This window comes from Episyrphus balteatus, chromosome 2 (genome assembly GCF_945859705.1).
Source record: "Episyrphus balteatus chromosome 2, idEpiBalt1.1, whole genome shotgun sequence".
NCBI classification, from domain to species: Eukaryota; Metazoa; Arthropoda; class Insecta; order Diptera; family Syrphidae; genus Episyrphus; species Episyrphus balteatus.
In genome coordinates this window covers 24,276,032-24,298,802 of record NC_079135.1, presented here as the reverse complement: position 1 = coordinate 24,298,802, position 22,771 = coordinate 24,276,032, and the positions used below count along the sequence as shown (strand labels likewise).

General features: G+C 29.3%; 1 protein-coding gene across 1 annotated transcript in view; it reads right to left on the bottom strand.

Annotated features, from left to right (window-relative positions):
* LOC129908305 (ribosomal protein S6 kinase alpha-5) overlaps positions 1–22,771 on the bottom strand; it is a 62,557-nt gene that overhangs the window by 16,488 nt on the left and 23,298 nt on the right. Inside the window, exons 2-3 of the mRNA XM_055984714.1 lie at positions 13,356–13,424; positions 13,040–13,173 (exon numbers count right to left, since the gene is read on the bottom strand). Of these exons, the coding sequence (XP_055840689.1) occupies positions 13,040–13,173; positions 13,356–13,424 (203 nt within the window). The remainder of the gene's footprint in view (positions 1–13,039; positions 13,174–13,355; positions 13,425–22,771) is intronic.

Here is a 22,771-nt window from a genome sequence, read left to right as displayed (position 1 = left end):
CTTAAAAGTTGGTGTGTTCAATTCTCTTTTCAAAATATATATAACATTGTTGGGAATATTTCATAAATAACCGAGATAAATTTTTTTTTCTTAAGAAATCCGACTCTTTTATGAGGTAATTTTTCCATATTATTCAAGTTTTGTACCCTTTCAGAACCTTTCAGAATACAAAAACTTAAATAATATGGAAAAATTACCTAAAAAAGTACTAAGTTGGGTAAAAAAGTAATATTTTCTTTAAAACTGATGCAGCTGAGTTAAAATTTTTGAATGCATTTGATAGCAGGGTTATTCAAGGTTCCGTAACAAAAGAAAAAAATGAGAAAAATTAAGACTTGTAGTTACGGCACATGAAAAACCGTCACAGGGTGACCATTTTTTCGACTTTTTTTCAAATGCCCATAACTCCCAAAATATATGGCTGCGATTTTTTTTATTATTTTTCTGATAACTGTCATCACCTATCCTTTCTACCGTTTTCGTTTCGACGTAAACTTTTGGGACACCCTGTATGAAAAATTAAATATTTCAAAAACTAGAGCTGCTAGAAAAAAACCAATATGTTTTTTGAGCATACTGAACCGAAATCTATAAAATTTGATTTGAAATCTTTCTGGAGAATTTTAAAAAGTTGAAAATTGTTGGCCAGTGTAATCCATTGCGTTTACTACTGGAACTACTCATGTATTGTATTGATTACGCTGAAAGTGCGTTCCTTTGAAAATTGCTATTAAACTACTAATAGTTAATTTGCCACCTCCCAAAGGAACAAACCTATTACACGGTGCGACACTGAAAATACACCCAAGAAATAACATAGTGCAGGCTGTTCGTATGGTCGAATAATGCATAAAAATGTTTTTGTTATATTTTTGGAACCCTCCATTTTTTTTTATTTACAAAAAACCATTTTTACAGATCTTACGATGTAATCTATCAATATTTCAGTCATTTTTCTAACAAATCTCAATATGTTATATGTTTTTGGAAAGAGGATTTCCAGACCTTTTGAATGATGTATAGAAGTCTATTGTTTAAACAAATTAAGTGTAGGTTTTTATCCCACAAATCTTGAAAAAGTGATTTTTTTCCCAATTTTTTCAACTTTACCCAATTTTTTTTGTAAAATAAAACAAATTGGCGTATTTTTTTATTGAATTTGACCAAAACTGCGGAATCTATGCTATTTTTTCGTAAATAGAAAATGTGGCTTTTCATGATGTGAATTGCAAGGTGCACAATAGGGTGTTCGTTATTTTAAAATAATAAGAATTTCTATGCTCCTAGGATCTTATATGGTTGGAAATAAACTAAAAAAAATATTCCCCAAGTTTCAAGTCTCTAACTTAATTCTAACCCGTGCCGCCAAGCGGTTGAAGTTTCTTATGGGAATAACATGGAGTTTCCTGGACCATGTTCCATCAATTTTAAATTCCAGCCAAACCATTCGTTCAAAAAATTTTAAACTTTACAGACTCAAATTTAATAAAATAAAGCTATCATTTTTTCAGACTTTTTCAAAAATCGCTTTTTAAACGTTTAATGCCAAAAATTTAAGAAACTTACATTTTTAATTACAAATAAGCATAGAATGTATATTTAAAATGCAAATTCAATTCATAGTTATATAAAAAATTTGTTGTGTATTCATTCTTCAAGTCACATCGATATTCAAAAAACGTGTTCCCGATTTAAGAAAAAGTACTGTAGTAAATAAATAAAAAACTAGTTAATTATATAACTTTGAATTAAATATAAGTTTTAAATATACATACTAAGCTTATTTGTGAATAAAAATGTATGTTTTTTAATTTTTTGACATTAAACGGGTAAAAAGCGATTTTTGAAAAAGTCTGGAAAAATGACTTTTTTTACCAAGTTAAATCTCTAAAATTATAACAATTAAAAATCTGAAAAATTTTCACATGATAGCTACACTTATTAAATTTGAGTCTGTAAGGTTTTAAATTTTTTAAACGAATGGTTTGGCTGGAATTTAAAATTGATGGAACAAGGTCCAAGAAACTCCATGTTATTCCCATAAGAAACTTCAACCGCTTGGCGGCACGGGTTAGAATTAAGTTAGAGACTTGAAACTTGGGGAATATTTTTTTTAGTTAATTTTCAACCATATAAGATCCTAGGAGCATAGAAATTCTAATTATTTTAAAATAACGAACACCCTATTGTGCACTTTGCAATTCACATCATGAAAAGCCACATTTTCTATTTACGAAAAAGTAGCATAGATTCCCCAGTTTTGGTCAAATTTAATAAAAAAAATACGCCAATTTGTGCCTAAATGTATATTCTCTCAGAATATAACCTTACTTTATTTTTTTGTTTGTTTTATTTTGCAAAAAAAATTGGGTAAAGTTGAAAAAATTGAGAAAAAAATCACTTTTTCAAGATTTGTAGGATAAAAACCTACACTTTATTTGTTTAAACAATAGACTTCTATACATCATTCAAAAGGTCTGGAAATCCTCTTTCCAAAAACATATAACATATTGAGATTTGTTAGAAAAATGACTGAAATATTGATAGATTACATCGTAAGATCTGTAAAAATGGTTTTTTGTAAATAAAAAAAAAATGGAGGGTTCCAAAAATATAACAAAAATATTTGTATGCATTATTCGACCATACGAACAGCCTACACTATGTTATTTCTCGGGTGTATTTTTTTTTTTTATTTTGTAGCACAGTGTTATTGATGACATGGGACTCTGAATGTTTGCCTTTCGGATGACACCCATGAGATCCAGCCATGGTGGGAACTATGTACGTGCCGTAGGTACTTGTACACTAATAAAACGATTCTGTATGTAACTTATACAAAAAAAAAAAAAAGTTTTGTTTTTTGTTATCAAAATTAATTTACACACTACTGTCAGCCATACATAACTGTAAAACACGCTCAACAGAATTTAAAAATAGGAATGGCAATCCAACTTTATTTTTTTTTTGTATTCGTTGTGTATATTTGGTGATTCTGTCGCGTAATTGGACAGCAATCCAATGTTGAATCAATGGCACCGAAAATATAGGTCATGAAATAAATTGTTCTCTTTACTTTTTACATATATATTCTCCGCCAGCAATAACGGTGCTGTACTTTTTTTTGTGTAGATATTCGAGTTAAGATACAAAGTGTGATCATGAGGGCAGGTTTTTTTTTATTTATTTAACTTTCCCTTCAACAAGCCGCCACCAACATGGTTTGGCTTACAGCAAAATTTCAATTGCATTTTTTTTTTCTGTTTTCAATTTTTTAAATCCGTTCTACTTTGAAGGGGGAATAAATATGCTGCTGCCTGATTTTTTTTTTGGGGGTTTTGGAAAATTTCAATAAAAAAAAACACATTTTTCAAAAGTCAAAGAATGTCACACGCGCTTGGAAAAGGTTAACATCCTCAAAAGACTCAAGACTCTTCGTCTCAATTATGTATCTTTTTCAAACAACAACAAGAAACAAAAAAAAGTGTGTTTGGTTTTGAACAAATATAATGTTTAATGAAGACTTTTTTTTTGTTAATTTCAAATTATTTGTGTATCTAGGTGTCTTTGTAAAGAGAGGAAAAAAAAAAAAAGTAAAAATAGATTTTCCTCAAAAAGCCATCTTATAAATTTGTTGAAATGTGCTTCAATATCAGCTCTAAAAATAGAAAAAAAAACCTATTAAATAAAATGACAACTAAATAAATTGTTTTCGTTTTGTTCTTTTTTTGTTAATTTTTATTTGTTTGAAAAAAAAAGACAAAAAAAAAAACTTTATGCACTTTGAAAAAACTTGAAAAGCATGAGACTTTTTTTTTTTTTGAGATAAGCATTTATCAACTTATTACTCAAGTAGGTACATAGGTAGGTTTTTATTTTTGATAACTCATTTTTTTTTTTATTTAGTGGGTTATATTGTGTATAATTTTGTGACGATTTGTTTATTTTTTTTTTGTTTTTAATTCAATTATTTTCAATTTACTCTTTGGTTATATTTGAGCTTCAAACTTTTGAAAATATAGTTAATTTAATCACCAAGATTGAGTTTTTCAAAGATAGATAAAATAACAAACAATCAGTGTTCGTAAAATGTGAATTCAACGCAGAGATCAGAAATAAATCTCAACCTTTTGAAAGGTTCCTTAATAACTCTTATTTGTCGCCATTTTCAATAAAGGTCATAAAATAACCTTTATTTAAAAAAAAGAAAAATTTCGGTCAAGATCTGAGAGAAACCTTTATTTTGTATTTTTTTATGTTTCGGTCAACCAGTGAGATTTATCGATGAGAGAAAAAAATAAATCTCATCTGCAAAGGTATCAATTCTTAGAGACAGGGGAGTGGTGCCGTATGAAAGCTTATATTCTCAGCTACCCGATAGTGGTATAATCGGGTTTTTGGATTTTTTTTCAAAATTCCGAGAAAATCGCGTTTGAAAGTTGGGGTACATTTTTTTTTTCGAAAAATCCCCGAATCTTTGATCGCTCCTGGAAGCTAAACCACTTGAGAGCAATTTTTGGGAATGATGCCAAATGATAGCTTGTGTCATGGGCCTACGCTTTGCACATTGTCAGATTTAAAAAAAATCATCTTCCATGTTAAACCGCCACATCATGCCTATTTTTTCAGAATCGGGCTTAACTTTTTTTTTGACCTTTAAGTTCTCCCGGTTTGAGAACGCGTGCACCTACAGGGACGAGAGTGGTACCCAAATGTAGGTTAAAGTCTCCGCTACCTTTTGGCATCAAAAATTGTTTTTCTTTTTTTTTCAAAATTCCGAGATATAGCCGTTTGAAGTTGGGCGGGCGAAAACGCTTCTGGAAGCTGAACGCTTTGACCTTGATATTAGAACATCGGTCTCCTGAAATATTCGAAATTGCATTGGTTGTACTTGTCGCCCCAGCGACTCAAATCACAGTGGAAAACTCATTTTCGTCATATGAAAAGAGATATAATCTTGGGTCTAAAGAACTTTTAGAGTCTATTTAGTTCATACATTATTTAATAAAACTTAGAAAAAACAGCCTTTTCACATTTATTTTTGCAAAATAAAGACATTCTTAACATATTCGACATTTTCCTTTGAATTGACTATTTTTGATTTATTTTCAGCGAAAACGGTTAAAGGTTGACCTTTTTCATTTATTTTTTTGTAAAAATGTCAACCGATAACCTTTATTTTTTATTTTGAACAATAAATCTCAAACCTTAACCGAAACGTATTTCAAGCAATAGGTATGGTAACTCTCAGAAAGAAACCAATTGAAAATAAAGATTGACTGTTATTTCTGATCTCTGAATTCAAGTGTTATAGTTCTTAAGCTCAAGCACTTGATTTTTAGAGGGTGAATTTGATTTGCAAAAGAGTGGATTTGGTTAGCAACTAAGTTAATTTCATGTAAAATATTGTATTTAATTTGGAAAACAAAAATTATTTTATTTATAAATTTGTGAACCTAATCTAAAAAAAAAAAAAAACACCTGTAAAAGTGTGCTACAATTCTCTTCTCGATTTCAAATCAGAATCCACTCAAGAAGTACTAATACATGAATATTGAAATGCCAAAAAAAAAACTCAATCAGTGTGTTTTTTTTTTTATTCAAGAATTAATTGTTTTCTGAAATTAAAATTAATTAAAAAAAAGAAATAGTTGCATTAAAGCGACGAAATTATTTATAATCATCATCTTCTTCGTCGTGGACCTCATAATTATTATTTTTCAACATTAATCCATGTCATTCGTTTGCCAGAAAAAAAATTAATTCAAATTTTTGACATATAAAATTTTACACAAACGCAAAAAAAAACAGAATTGAGTGGAAGCGATTCAAACCGTTTTATTGGATTTCAGAACGAGTGAATCCTCGAGTGAAACCAATCGAAAACGACATAAGTAGGTACATACTTTTTTTTCGATATGTCCTATAGCAAACGGACAGCTACAACTGAATTTCATACATGGGTGTTTCCATCGATACGGATGTGAAGCGTTCACTAGTAATTTCTATCATTCAATATTAAGAGAATTCCAATTGAATAATCTACACAGCGCATGGTGTTTTTTTTTATAAAAAACATATACATATTATGTATTTTTAATTAAAAAAATATTATTCAAAATTAAATTTAGTTGGGTTACGGGTGTGACACACATAAACCACATATTTTTCGAAAAAGAATTCACTATTCTATATTGTAAATTCTTTCTACCTTTTTTTTTTATTCAGTACCTACTTCTACTTTTACAGGTTCTACAAGAATAACTAGGGAAAATTTTGGTCACGCGATTATTCACAAGAATTTCAATGCCTCTGAGTATTGAAATCCTCACTCAATTGTTCATACTCAATTACAAATTGCAATACGATAGTAGCATTAATATTAGTGCTTTCAAATCTTCAATTGAGTTCGTCAAGTTAAATTTTTTTGGAATAAATTTACGAATCATTATTACAATTCGATAGGAAGAAAGCAAATATTTAGACCACTTTGAAAATTCATGTAAACGTTTAAATGTATGATCCCATTTTAAAGTTAAAACCTCATCCGTCTTTTAACCAATTTATCAAAAAAGTTGTTTATAAAAAGAAGTTATAAATCATACCTTTCAGTTTAAAAATAACATGGTGTTACAAAAATGAGGTTTCAAAATATACGCGGGCGGAGACCTATCAGGTTTTGTAGAGCTAGTCGCACTGAATACGAAACGGTATTTGAAAATCCCCTAACACCCCCAAAATCTGAAGTTACGGGCAAAAAACGGTTTTTTGGACCTTCACCCATTGAAAAAATTCTAGCTTCGACAATTTTTTACCCATTTTCGATTTTTTTATAGTTTCTGATAGAAGATAAATATACCTTTTCAACAATGTATAAAACATGTAACTCGGTTAAACCACTTAGAATTTATAAGCTGTCAAAGTTCAAAAATTCCATTTTTTTCGTCATTTGCCCAACTTCGGCATCAATTTAAAGTATATGTTTTCAAAACAACATGCTATTTAAAAAATATATTCATAAACTATATCTATTTTTCAATCAATCGAGGTATTTTTTATGAAAATCACTCCAAAATTGGCTTAGAAAAAAAAAATTTCGATTTCAACCCAGATACAGAAATTCGAACTTTTAGGTATAGAACAAAAATGTTGTTTCGGCACGTAGTAGGAAAACCTGGGCGCCAGGATTTGATAATGGGTTTTTGTAGAGGAGCTCAATACAAACATTTTTTTCTTTGGAAGGTCTATCTCCCCCCGTTTAGGTGGGAGGGGCTGTTTTCTAAAAAAAATTATCAAAATAAAAAAAATTACTAAAAAACAACGGCAACACTTACAGAAATAAATGATACCATTTCCGAAAGGAAAAATTGTATATTTGATTCTAATTTTTAAATCAATATAACATAACCAATAGTTTTTGAAATAATCGATTTCAAAAATAAAAATTGGCGAAAAAAATTGTTTTTTAATTCATTTTATACTATTTTTGTCCAGACTGTGAATTTTAGTAAACAAATTACTTACACAGAAAACTGCCTCAATTGATTCCTTATCGAACAGTGAAAACTATATGTTTCTATGTCTTCTAGTTTTTGAGAAAATTGAAAAATTATTTTATCAGATTTTCCTTTTTTCAAAATACTTTTTGTTTTTATTTGTTTTTATTTTTCAATTTTCTCGAAAACTAGAAGACATAGAAACATATAGTTTTCATTGTTCGATAAGGAATCAATTGAGGCAGTTTTCTGTTTAAGTAATTTATTTACTAAAATTCACAGTCTGGCCAAAAATAGTATAAAATGAGTTTTAAAAAAATTTTTTTCCCCTATTTTTAACTTTGAAATCGATTATTTCAAAAGCTATTGGGAATATTATATTGATTTAAAAATTAGAATCAAATGCACAATTTTGCCTTTTGGAAATGGTATCATTTATTACTGTAAGTGTTGCCGTTGTTTTTTAATAATTTTTTTTTATTTTGATAATTTTTTTTTAGAAAACTGCCCCTCCCACCTAAACGGGGGGAGATAGACCCCCATTCCAAAGAAAAAGATGTTTATATTGAGCTCCTCTACAAAAACCCGTTATCAAATCCTGGCGCCCAGGTTATCCTACTACGTGCCGAAACAACATTTTTGTTCTATACCTAAAATTTCGAATTTCTGTATCTGGGTTGAAATCGGAAATTTTTTTTTTCTAAGCCAATTTTGGAGTGATTTTCATAAAAAATACCTCGATTGATTGGGAAATAGATATAATTTATGAATATATTTTTTAAATAGCATGTTGTTTTGAAAACATATACTTTAAATTGATGCCGAAGTTGGGCAAATGACAAAAAAAATTGAATTTTTGAACTTTGACATCTTATAAATTCTAAGTGGTTTAACCGAGTTACATGTTTTATACATTGTTATAAAGGTATATTTATCTTCTATCAGAAACTGTAAAAAAATCGAAAATGGGTACAAAATTGTCGAAGATAGAATTTTTTCAATGGGTGAAGGTCCAAAAAACCGTTTTTTGCCCGTAACTCCAGATTTTGGGGGTGTTAGGGGATTTTCCAATACCGTTTCGTATTCAGTGCGACTAGCTCTACAAAACCTGATAGGTCTCCGCCCGCGTATATTTTGAGTGTTACACCGTGTAATCCAACAAATTTCTTGAGATTTATTTTCTCCTTTTTAAGCTACTCAATCCAAAAAAAAAAACATTAATCTTCGACAATAATAAAAGCCCTTCACATAAAACGAAAGCCCATGAAAATATTTACTCAACAGAGGTTAAAGTATTTTTTTTTTTTTTCATTTCTTATTAAAAACAAAACAAGTGTGTTAAACTTAAATGTATAGAAACATGTTCAAACCGGTGTGTCCACAAATAAAATCCAAAGCCATAGACACGCCGAAATCCCGGCTTCTTAACTTGTCTTTCTTCGCTAAAGTATTTCTTCAAAACAAGAAGAAGAAAAAAAAAAGTCTTCTATTTTTGGTAACAACTTCGACCCACATATTTTGGCTTAAAGAGAATTTGTTTTGCCAAGCACTTCTTCTGTTGACGAGTGGAGTTGTTGGTTGTTGGTTTGGTTCTTCTTCATCATCTTTTATCATCATAACATGAATAAGAAGAAGGTAAGGTAGATAGAAGGTAGGTATTACCAAGTAACAAACCAACCATACTTTTGTATATGCAGTATGAATACTTACTACCATCTTCTATACCATCAACATTTATAGCAATCGTTTTCCATGTTGTTCAGTTTCATGTTCATCCATCTTTTCTTTTGTGGCACTTTTTCTCTGTTTTCATTCGCTTCATAAGCGCTTGGTGTGGTTTCGTTCGTGTCTGGAAATTCCGGTTGAGATATTTATAAATCCCGTTAGAATGTACCGGTATTAACGTGTACCATCTACTATACCATCTTGATGGTCTACGCTACTGCTGTTGGTTGATTTATTTTTTCGTTTTTGTTTTAAAAAGTAAAAGAAGAGAAATATTACCACCTGATGAATAAGTATTTATATGAGAAATTTCATTTGTGTCGTTTTTGTCGACATCATCGTCATCATCGAAATGCGCATGAGTAACTCACCGAAAAAAAAATGTTACTTAGATTTCTTTATGGCTTAATTTGGAAATGAGAATTACAACTTCGATAATTTCATAATTTTAAGTCTTTTTTATGAAATAATACCTAATCTTGTGGAATTTTGAGGCAATTTAGAAATCATGTTTGACGTATAAGAATATTGTGTCAGCTTTTCAGTCTTCTACAAGATATCGCAAAATGCTTAGTCACTTTTTCCAAATTATGAAACCAGGGGTGGAATTTTGACTATTTCTGTCTCTATTTAATTATTAGAAAACGATAGGGACACATAGCAACCATTCGTTGGCAGTTGTAGGTACTTTTTTGTTTCGAACATTCCGAAACAGACTAGTTTATCGAACGATATTATTTCTAGTCGCGTTTTTCGAAGTTGCTAATAGGGCTGAATATTCACAAACGTCAAAGTCCCTAATTTGATAAATCTGACGGGATCGGGTCAAAATTCTGGCTTCAAAATTCTGCTTTTTTAACGAAAATTCTGCTTTTCAAAATTCTGCCAGTCTTATACTTAAACAAAAAAATTCTGCCAATTCTGTTTTTTTTTTTTATAGCATATGCGCTGACTAAAGAAAAATACACCTCATCAATGTAATTACATTGTTACTTTTTTAAATTTTTTTGTCAAATTATTTAGATAAGTAATCAAATAAGCAGATAATTTTTCAAGAAGATGATTTTACAGAATTTTGCAAAAAATTAAAAAAGGGTTTGGAAAATTTTAAAAAGCGCGCGCTTTTTAACATTTTCCAAACCCTTTTTTAATTTTTTGCAGAATTTTGAAAAACAGAATTTTGAAAAACAGAATTTGTCATAATTCTGCTTGTCAAAATTCTATACAACAAAATTCTGTAGGGTCAAAATACTGTAAGACCATAATTCTGTACGTCATTATACTGTAAATACAAAATTCTGTACGTCAAAACTCTGTTTTGCAAAATTCTGTACGGCAAAATACTGTATTTTCAATACAGTATTTTTAAAGAAATTTTCTTTGATAAAAAACACGAAATAGTAGCTTTAAATATAATTATTGACAGTAAAGTTGTAATTTTATACAAACATAATTATTAAAGTAAAAAAGTAAATCAATTCTAGGAACACAAATCAAACTTTTCTTAAACATACAAAATACATTTAAAAAAAAAAAATGTAAAAATCAATATAAATTTAATTTTTTTTTTCAATCCGTTTTAGGTATGCAACGTGGTTTAATTCAGATTGTTTTTTTTAAATAAGTTTAGTTTTGTTTTCTCTCTTTTTTCCGTAGCTCCTAATAAAGTACCTAGATTAATCAGCATTAGAAGCTTGCCTCTTTATTAAGTTGATCTCTAAGAAATTCATAGTAAACCCTCTTTTAAATATATTTGTATTTCAAAATTCTGTAAAAATGCTGTAAAAAATATCGTTTTGATAATTTAAAAAAGTGCGCGCGCACTTTTTTACATTATCAAAACCATATTTTTTACAGCATTTTTACAGAATTTTGATATACAGAATTTTGATGTACAGAATTTTGAAATACAGTATTTTGACCAACCAGAATTTTGCTATACCTACAGAATTTTGACTTTCAGAATTTTGTTCGTTCAGCATTTTGCACATACAGAATTTTGACATACAGTATTTTAGCATACAGTATTTTGAATACAGAATTTTGCAACATACAGAATTTCGACCCCAACCCACTACGGATATGTCGAAATTTGGAAAAAAAAATCAGAACTGTTAAAGGTTAGAAAAAAAAAAAAAAATGTTACGTATACACCACAGTTACCCTATTCGATTTTTTTTTTTTAATGGAAATTATATATTTATAAAATTTGTTTATTAATTTTAATTTCTCACCGGACATTCAAAATAAAAGATCTTAAGCCACCAAAAATAACACTCATTTAACAAACAAAAGTATTCCATTCAAGAAGTTTCTTGACAATTTTTTCAATGCCAGCGATTAGTTAAAAGTTGTTGCGATTACACCGATTTTTAGATTCGCATGTCTTGAAATTTAATCAGCAGAGCCTTACAATGTTTTTGAACTGAATACTATACAACACTCTGCGGTGGTCAAAGTTTATATTCATTATCTCGCACCCTCAGTGCAAAAGAGCGATAAGTCAAAAAATAACATTTTTGAGATAATGATGAGGAAATGTTGCTTTTTAAATTATCTTTCTTTTGCAGGGCTTGTTGTTAACGTAAACGAAAAATTCGAAAGATTATGACTGTTTTTATCCAATTCCTACTATATTAAAAGTCAAACTCTTTCCTAATTTAAACAATTTTAAAAAATAAATTTATTAAAACTACAAAATAAACATAATGGTTCTTGTAATAGAGCTTTGACATTATGGAAATTGCTGTCCCATGGAAAGTTATAGGGGAAAGTTTAGAGTCAGTATGTATTTTGCAGAAGCGTTTTCTCGAAATGAACTTTTTTGAGTTCTCGCTCTTTTGCACTGAGGATGCGATCTATGGCCATTGTGTAGCGTTGTATGAAAAATTTCAACAAAATTGGGAACTGTTACTTTTTTGTTTAAACAAAAATGAGAAAAAAAAACTTCTAAATTAATTTTGAAAACAAGATAATGATTTGAAAAAGAATACTTCTTGGGCAAAAACCAATTTTCTTTCTTAAACATTTTTTTCTTTGGATACCAATCAATGCTTTATCACCGCAGAACATGATTTAAAAGATATTTTAAATTTTAAATTGGTACTAAGTAAATTCTGATGTACCTCAGGCAAAAATAAATATTGAATTTCTCTCTATACCTGCTTAAAAACTGCTTATCAAGTGACTTTTATGTTTTAACCGTCTTGAACTCTTGAAATAATAAAGTTAAAAGTCAACTAGAAACCCTCTTATCCATTTATCCTTAAATCCAACGTCTCTTTTTTTTTAATAAAAAAAAAATTGAAGTTAGATAATCTTAAAATGCAAATAGAGACATCCCATTCGTCTTTCATTCGTGTATATTTGTTTGCTGATTTAATTTATGACTTTGAACTTTTACATCGTGTCTCTCCAAGGGATTGATAACTAATACCAACCTACATACATCTCATGTTAGCTTTTATCCCATTTTAGCCCACACACCAAGTATCCTAATGGTGCATCGAATGTCATAGTTCATGTAACAATTATTATTGAATTCTCTCTTCGATTTGCGAAAATCTTCTTTTATACCATCGAAGCCCAAAAGAGAAGAGAAAATTTTAAAGACTAATGAATGAATGATAGAATAAGAAGTGTCCCAGAGGAAGAGTATACTTTTACTTTATCCGGGAAAAAAAAAAACAAATGTACTATTTACAAGATGGACCAGAAGAAGCCAGAGAAAAATAAAGGGGACATGATTTATATCAATATTCTGTTTTTTTTTTTTTTTTAAAGGGGGGAAAAAAGGGGTGTCAATACTATACACTCACTTGTCGTTCAGTCGTTGTGTGTTCGGCTGTTTTCTTCTTCTGCACGACTGTTGCTTTCCTCAGCACTTTCATTGCATATAGTTTCCTGTGGTCGTGTCCACCTTTTTTGCGAACCAAAAATACTTTTCCGTATGCTGTGCTCAACATTAACCATCGGATAACACGAAAATGCAATGAAATTTTACAAAAAAGAAAGAAAAGAGAAAAAAAAATTGTGTTTTTTTTTTTTGTAAATAAATAAAAATTTTATAAGGGACACAACACAGAAAGTTGCAATATTTAAATATATATAAAAATGGAATGTATAAATATTTACCTCCTGTCCCCAGGACCCGGATTAATTGAAAGTGGGAAAGGTTTACTTTTTCTTCTTCGCTTGCTGTACCTGAAATTATAAAGAAAAATATATTATTATAGCAGTTTATTTATTAAGAGGTTGTGAGATTTATTTATTGAGTGAAAAAGTATTGACATAAAGTGAAAATTAAGTTCGGACGTTTTTTTTTTGTCAGGGCTTTTCACCAACTTTCTTTACGGAGAAAAAAGACCACTTAAAAACAAGCGGATTCCACATTAAATTAAACGGATTTTTGCATGGTTTTTGCCAAGATGACTTCCGTCTTAAATTAAGCGGACAAATGTTCTTAATTTCTTGAATGGAAAATTTAAAAGAAATCTGTTCAATTTAAGTGGATTCCACTTACTTTAAGCGGAAATCGTTTTGTTTTAAGAGGGGGAGATTTAAGGTGTGCCTTATCTTATTGGTGCCCATTTTTTCTCCGTGTAATATGTAAGTATAATTTTGTGAGCTTGTGATTTTCATATATATAAGTTGCTCGAAATTACAATATCTACAGAATTTTGCTGGCCAGTTTTGTTTTAAGACTAGTGACCTAGTAGTAACGTGAAAACTTCAACAAAGGGTCAAAATCAATAAAAATCGAACAAGGTTTTTTTAAGTTTTGAAAACTAAGCAATAAAATCCGCCTTCAGATCTGCGCAACGAACCCAAAATATTTTTGGAGTATTAAGAAAGCATTTTAAGAGAAAAAAAATTGGATTTTTGAGAAAATTTTTAAAACTGACAAGAAAAATAAACCCGACAAATGTATCAGAGTCTACAAGTAAAAGACAGAGTATCTTAATTTGACGATATTATTCCAAAACTTATACCTTTTTTCAACAAACCTGCTGAATCTTCAAAATTGTAACGAAACTTGAAATTGCCTTATATTACGATGAGAATTTTTGTTTTGTTTCATTATTTTTAAAGCATTTATAATGAAAATTTGAACGCACAGTATTCTTTTACATTATAAGAAATGTCTGTTTATGAATTTTTAATGGAATTGGTTGAGCCGTTAAATGGATATGCTAGAACAAACAACAATTTTAATTTTTGTAGAAAACGGCAAAATCACAAATTTGCTATCCGATTTTACATCTTTGTTTGAAAATTCAAAACACGGTTTTATCAATTCGAATATTAAAAACCCTACACACAATCACACAATATTTTGATTAAAAACGAGCCCTTTTTTGAAAAAATTGAAATAATTCAAAAAAAATTTATTTGAAAGACACATCCATCCTTAGCCTTAGAGAAATATTAAAAGAAAAAAAAAAAGAAAACCAAACAGATAAATTCATCCTTAAAGAGTTATCATATTTCAAAAACACTGGTTTTTCGATTCGTGTGTTTAAGGTAAAAATGGGAACTATATAAAAAAAAAAAATAAAAACATATCGGAATAATTTGATAGTTGTACACAATACTCATACAAACGATAGATGGCAACCATTCATTCATTCTTTCAATTACTATTTTCATTTAAATAACTTTTTTCATTCAATAGTTTTTTCATTCGATATTTTTTCATTCCAATAGTTTATTTATTCGAATGTTTTACTTATTTGGTAGTTTTTTTGTTAGAATAGTTTTTTATTAAATTATTCATTCTATTACAATGTATTTTTATTCGGGAAACCGACGAAGTTACGAATACCAGAGTTACGGGCGACAGAGTTACGAGCGTCAAAGTTACGCGAAACCGAAGTTACGGAAAACTAGAGTTACGAATTCTAAAGTTATGACATGTGATTTTTGGGTTGGCAACAATTGCGAGGAACGATATGGAATTATGGAAATACAAACAAGAGATTAAAATTTTTCTCATTGGTCAGAACTAAATGAGTTAAGCGAAAATGGGTGTTATTTAATCTTGTCAAATTTTAATTGGATAGGTATAGATATACATATATGGTTTTGTTTTTGTGAGAAGATCGCAACAACGTTGAAATAGAAAAAAAAAAACATAAGTATACTTATGTAAGTTTGGGGGACATAATTGAAATTAACTTCTTATTTGTCCAACTAATAATGCACCTACGTATCGATATTCTCTTATTTATGTTTCCATAATTCCATATCGTTCCTCGCAATTGTTGCCAACCCAAAAATCACATGTCATAGCTTAACATAACTTTAGAATTCGTAACTCTAGTTTTCCGTAACTTCGGTTTCGCGTAACTTTGACGCTCGTAACTCTGTCGCCCGTAACTCTGGTATTCGTAACTCCGTTACCATTTCTTTTTATTCAGTTATAATTTGTTTTCTTTACTATTTAATAGTAGTAAGTAAATAACTGAATTGTTGATAAAATTTGTATTCGATAATTTTTATTCGATAGATTTTTCGACAGTTTTTATTCGAATGAATGAATTTATTCGATAGTTGAAACCATTCAGTTCGATAGTTCAAATAGTTCCAATCATTAGTTTCAAGTCGCAATATCTTTACTAATTTTGCCATTTGTCGACATTTGAAACAAACTACACCAACTTCCACTTTACTTCTTAACAATTAATTCTTCATAAAAAATGATAAATACTGAGTTGTAATCTAAACCAAAAGATACTCCTCCTATCGATTTATCCCTTTTGTCTATTTTGTATAATTGCCATCTCTAGTCTTTCGACAAAATGATGAACAAAATAATGATGTCTGAACAAAAGGACTTGAAGTTGTTTGCTTTTAGACAATAACTTGGAATAAGTAGATACCAACTTAAAAAATAAAAAAAAACACGAGTTTCTGCATGACCTTTTACGCTTTTACATTTACATCAGACTCTGACTCTCTGCCGTCTATTTAATTATACCAAGTAATTTTGCCACTTTTTTTTTTCTTTATATTCTTTCCAGAACTACATTTTATTTGTGAGAGTGGCTTTTTCCACGAGTCATGGTTATTTCCATCAAAAAGATAGTTTTTTTTTTTTGGGATTTCATTTTTTTTTCTTTCACTTGACCTAAATTGAAAGAAAAAAAAATAATTCACGATGTCGACACAAATGTTCAGTGATAGTGGAAAATAAACAAATTAAATAATACAAAAAAATACGGATAAATATTTTCTATCACAAAAAAAAAAATAATAATAATAATGCAACACTACCTTCTTCCGTTTTCTGTATATAAAAAAAAAAAAAAAAAAACAATAAATACTTTTAACCAAGAATCGAGCCCCCCACACACATTTCATAAAAACTATACGGATGCCATTTTCAGTGCACATTTGTATTGGACAAAAAACTACTACGAGTATGGAAGCAGCGTTACCGTTGAAAATTTTTGAAAGGTCGCTAAAAAAGTCGCTTTCAGAAAAAAAAGGTCGCTAATCTAAAAAATTGAAAAAAAGTCGCTTTTTTGTCGAAAAAGTCGCTATATGAGAAAAAAAGGTCGCTAAACCGTTTTCATATGTTTTTAAATAGAAAAATAAACACAAGTTGTCTTGAAACAAAGTTTTTATTAACAACAAAAAAAAATAACAAAATTAGAAACTAAAAAGTGGTTGTCTGTAAAATTGGTTTACGGACGATGATTTTGCGTGATAACGTCATAAGAAAACAGGTCGTGTGCTTTTGTTAAAAAAATGATCTAAAAATTATTTATTTGCCAACTTTCTTGTAAGAAAAATTATAGGATATAATAAATCTTATAGTAAAGTACCTACTTAAACTAAAGATTAAGACCTAACATATATGTGTATAACTGTATGATTTGTGGAAAAACGGAATAAATTTTTGAATCCTATCATAATTTACAAGAAAAAGTTAAATCAAATACCTTTTTTTTCTTTTCTCATAATATCAATTTTTGTATATGAAAAACTTACAAAAAAATTACGCCAATAAAAAGTTTAATATTTTTTCTAAAGAAAAGGTAAAAAATCCATTTTTGTTAAATAAATTGTATACCATCTGAAAGCCTATTGTTTCCGCTGTAAATATTCATATCAACCATGTCTGCACGACATCTACGAAAAGAGCTAGAATTGTTTGAACCCAATCAGTTTTCACCAAAAAAAAAAGCAAAAATATCAATCTTTTTTATCTTCTCAAGTTTTTAAAATTAAAATAAAAAAACTAGACCGACTACTGCACCATTATCTTATTTGTTTGAAATTTTTTTCTATTTGCTAAATGCTTGTTCAGCATTCAACTCGGTCTGCTCAGAGACTTAACTTATTCTGAGTCCATCGATCGCGCTCTGAACAAGCTCAGAATACGTTCAGAACGAAAAAAGAAATTGAAGCTCTAAATGTTGAGAGGTAAAAAAGAAATACAATTTTTAGAAAAAAAAGTCGCTATAAAGAAATTGGTGAAAAGGTCGCTTGGAATAAAAAGTCGTCGCTTGGTCGCTAAGGCTTCAAAAAGGTCGCTAATAGCGACTAAAGTCGCTTAGCGGTAACGCTGTATGGAAGTATTGGTAGTATATTTCTATGCAAGCGAACTCGATATTGTAGCCGTTCGCCGTCGTAGCGTCTAAATCTAAATTTATTATTACCCCACATGATTTTGTTCGAATTCGAGTGTCTGATGGCATATGCGGTTTTTTTTTTATTTTTTTTTTCTGTCTATCTGGTACTTCTTCACGAGTTCTGAATATAGAATTTAACAGACAGAGAAAAGATACAAAAAGAAGAAAAAGAAAGAGAGAGAAAGAAAATCAATTATCATAGAGATTCCAATCCGCGTGATTTTGTACTATTTTTAGAATGTCAACAAAAAAAAAAAACCCGACTTACGAAATATCTTTCTCTATATGATACAAAATTGAATTCTTGGACGTGCATTTTGTCAAATAGGTACACAATACTCCTATAGTAGCTTATATCGTCATTATAGAAGAATAAAAATAGTGTGGTGAATATTTGATTATAAATAATTTAAAAATGACATGAGTGGTGAATGATTTGACAGTTGGTTGGTTTTTAATAGTTTTGATGAAATGTTTCACTCTCTGTTGAATGAAGAAGAGTAAAGAAGAAGAAGGAAGAGGGGAAAAAAATGAAAATCAACACGTGGATGGATGGTTTGGTTTTTGGTTGGTGTATTTATGTACTCTTTTAGTACTTATGATGTTGAAAAAAAAACCACATCAAGGATGATGAAGCCGCATTTACTTTTTTTTTTTTTTTTGTGGGAATTGATTTTTATTTTTTTACTTTTCTTATAATGCTGTGGTTTAAGTACTATAACTATTGACCCACTTTGATTTATATGTATATAAAAAGGGAACACGCATTTATAGTGCAGTTTCTTAATGGGAAATCTCTGAAGCATATATAAGAAAAGTAAATACCTACACAATTCATTAATAGATTTGAACCGAAAGAAATATAAGAACGGAAGCTTTTCAGAGGTTTTAAGTAAAGTTAAGAATTAAACTACATTTTGTAGTCTTCATGAATGCGAAATCTTTGATTTTATGAAAAATGAGCTCGATGAAGTGCAGGCAGTTGACATCAACTTCGAAAACAATAGATTCCAAAGAAAATTAATTATTTTTGAAAAGAAGACAAGATTCTTTTTTCCGTCACGGGTGGGACAGAAAAATGCAGTGATTTTGAGGTAGAGGATTTTCTTTCTCATCGTAGCTTCTACAAAATGGAGCTAATTAACATAACAAAGATTTTCTTTATATTTATTATTTATGTCACGGGTCGGGCAACTATTTGTCACGGGTGGGAAACGTACAAATTGATCTGCCCCATAAGTAATCTACAAACTTCTATATTTTTAAAATGATATTGAAATATCCAATTTTGTTGCGTTACGGGTGTGATATTGAATAATACACCTGATTTTCAAATATAAATAACAAAAATTTTTAAAAAAAATGCCCTTATACACTGTTACGGGCTTATAAAATAAATCGTACGGGTGTGACATTTCATATTTTATGTAGATTTTTTTAGTTACCATTATCACATTTTTATTTAAATCTATTGAAATTGATCCCACTTTTGACAAAAACTACTCGAGCTGTTTGTAATAAAATCGAAATCGTCATTTTATTAACTTTTAGTACATGGATTTTTTTTTTTTTTTTTTTTTTTAAAAAAGTCGGTGTTTAAATTGATTGGAAATGTCTGTGATGAAGCCTTGGACTAATTCACTTTTTTTGGTTTAGATTTTATTTACATAAACCATATTGCACTGTTTTCTATAGCCTGTTCCTTTGGGAGGTGGCAAAGTACTTCTAGTAGGTAGTTAACTAGCAATTTTCAATGGAACGCACTTTCAACGAATTCAATACAAATCGTATCTACTCGGCAAGAAGAGCATGAGTAGATGATAGTACTAGATTAACCAAAACATCTACTATTAGTAGACTATTACCTCGAATGGAACAGGGCTAATGATAGTTATGCTGATTAAAGTGTCCCGAAAAAACTTAAGTTTCGTTAAGAAATATTTTTAGTAGTTTTAGGCCCAATTTATTGACTCTCCATTAAACTTAAATCGCCATTAAAAAAGGGAATTTTAAAATTAAAAACCAATTTCGTTTAATTCAGTCTCTTTTAAGGATTTTTTTGAAGTTTGGCATCATTAACTAATTGAGCATTAAATTTAAAAGTAGTTTTAGTTAAAACACCAAATTCGACCTTTTAAGAGGGATTTTTAGAGCTAATGGAGGTTTTAAAAAGAATTTCTATTTATTCACTCTCCATTAGTGTCAAAAGTCATTTCATTTATTTTTTTTTATTTGAATTATTATTTTATTTGAAAAATGTCAAATGAGCTAAAGAATTATTAAAAAAACATCACAATTATGAAAAAAGTCCAGACTAGAATTTTTTGTAGGTATACACACATGCATTTGTACCATAAAAAAGAACAAAATTCAAAGAAATAAATGCATTTCTTGTCTACTTCGCACAGATAATACTAGATCTACTAGATAATATTCTCCACTTCAAAGCTAATCATTTTTGAGATGCTGCATAATACATACATAACATACATAACATTGCAATTGAAGCCATGAGAAGAAGAGATATAAAAGCTTACTTCTAAACCAATGACACGAGATGAATGCCGATAACACTTAAATTTAAGTTGTTATATCGACACCGATGGAAAAAATTAAAAATTTCACTTAACTCCTTCTTCTTCTCATGGTTTCAATTGTAGGTTGTAGCATTCTTTGGTTACCACTGGTATATCGTTAATCTCTTGCATTTTCTGGCGTTTTCAGCTGCAAAATACTTACGGGTCATAGTTTTTTGGTTTTTCTTCCAATTCAAATCTATTTGATTTGACAAAATTGTAGCTTTTGACAGATTTATTTTTCAAACAAAATAAAAAATCCCTAGGATATTTTTAACAGAGTTTTAAATTTAAAGTTTAAATTAAAAGTAAGGACTTTAACTAAAGAAGAGTGAATTAAATGAATTTTTAATGATGTATACTTAGGCCCAATTTATTGACTCTCCATTAAACTTAAATCCCCATTAAAAAAGGGAATTTTAAAATTAAAAACCGAATTCGTTTAATTCAGTCTCTTTTAAGCAATTTTTTGAAGTTTGACATCATTAACTAATTGAGCATTAAATTTAAAACTCCATTTAGATAAAAAGCCGAATTCGACCTTTTAAGAGGGATTTTTAGAGCAAATGGAGGTTTTAAACAGAATTTCTATTTATTCACTCTCCATAAGTGTCAAATGTCATTTTATAAATTGTTTAATTATTATTTTATTTGAAAAAAAAAATTGTTTGTCAAATGAGCTAAAGAATTATTTAAAAAAAAAAAAACACAATTATGAATAAAAGTCCAGACATTAATAAATTGGATGAAATGTCTTCAAAGGATTGTTGAAATATCTTTTTAGTCCTAACACTTTTGTAAATTTATCAGCGTCACGCGGGCGATTGCTAAGAATCGGTTAAGATTCATACATGTTTATGACATACATAAATACCCCAATACGTTAGTCGTTTGTCCTAAAACGACACAAAAAAGAATTGCTTTGGACACCAATATTGAGGTTCCAGTAAAGTAATTATCCTGCCATACGGAAAAGGGGCAAAGGGCGGAGGGAACTACGAAGTTAAAGTTCTAAATTAGTAATACAAATTGGCGCTCCTAGAAGAAGTCGTTTTAATAGAAACGACGTTTCCATTTCATTGCAACATTGCACTAAAGATTTTGAATGGAAACAAATTTTTAAAAAATGGATCTACTACGCAGAAGAGCACAATATACTAAATCATCTTCTCCACTTCCAAAGAAACACGGCCAGGTTGCGATGCTGCATAATATTGTCATCTCATAAAATTGCAATTCCTTCAGTTTCTGGTTAACACTGGCACTTTGATACCCTCGCTTACGCACCAGTTTTTATGTTTGTTATATTATTCTTCATTCAAATATATATATTCGATTTGACAAAATCGTTGCTTTTGACAGATTTATTTTCAAAAAAAATTAAAATTCCCTAGGATATTTTTAACAGAGTTTTAAATTTGAAGTTTCCATTAAAAGTAAGGACTTTAACTAAAGAAGAGTGAATTAAATGAATTTTTAATGGTGTGTACTTAAAGGCGTCAATAGTTTAACAACGCTTTTAACTAAAACGATAAATTTCAAAATTTAATGGAGGCTCAATAAATTGGCCCTTAGAGGTAAAATCTTTCCTCTTCTTTAAGGCTTTAAAAAACCCTTTAAGGCTTTAAAAAACCCTTTAAATTTAAATAATTCTTAAGAAGTTGTTACTAAAGTTATGTATAATAAAAAAAATAATAATTGAGTTATGTATAAATTCTATAAAAATATTATTACCATAGAAAGTTGTATAGAAGCCTTATACAAGTCAGTCGACTTATCTTTAAAACCAATACCTAGTTAAAAACATATTTATTGAACCACATGAACGCTTTTATTTAATAAACTTATTCTAACTCAGAAAGTCCAAAATCCATTGTCATACTCAAAAACCCATTCTTGTTTTAAAACACCTAACTGTTTCATAGCTTCTTTGAATAAATTAACCCCATTAAAATTCCATAAGCTTGGCCAATTTTTGTTTTTTTTTTTTTTCTGGCACCTTTCTTCGTTTAACCACAAAACCATCACCCATCAACTACAACCGCATTCTTGACAGTAAAAGTAATTTCTTTGTCTCTTGCTTGTACATATTTTCAAATTCAAACTCATTCCTTATGCAATAGGTAGGTACTCTTTTTGTTTGATGCAAGTCCAAAAACAAAAAAAAAAAACAAAAAGCTAAATGTAATGAGTTCGCGACGTTTCTAAGTGTTAATCGACAAAGCTATAGTAAAAAACATAAAACATAGAAACAAAAAAAAACATCAAAAGTCAAAAAGTCTCCACTAACTGTTCAAAAAAATGACTTGTTTCATTGCAGTATAGGTACCAACTA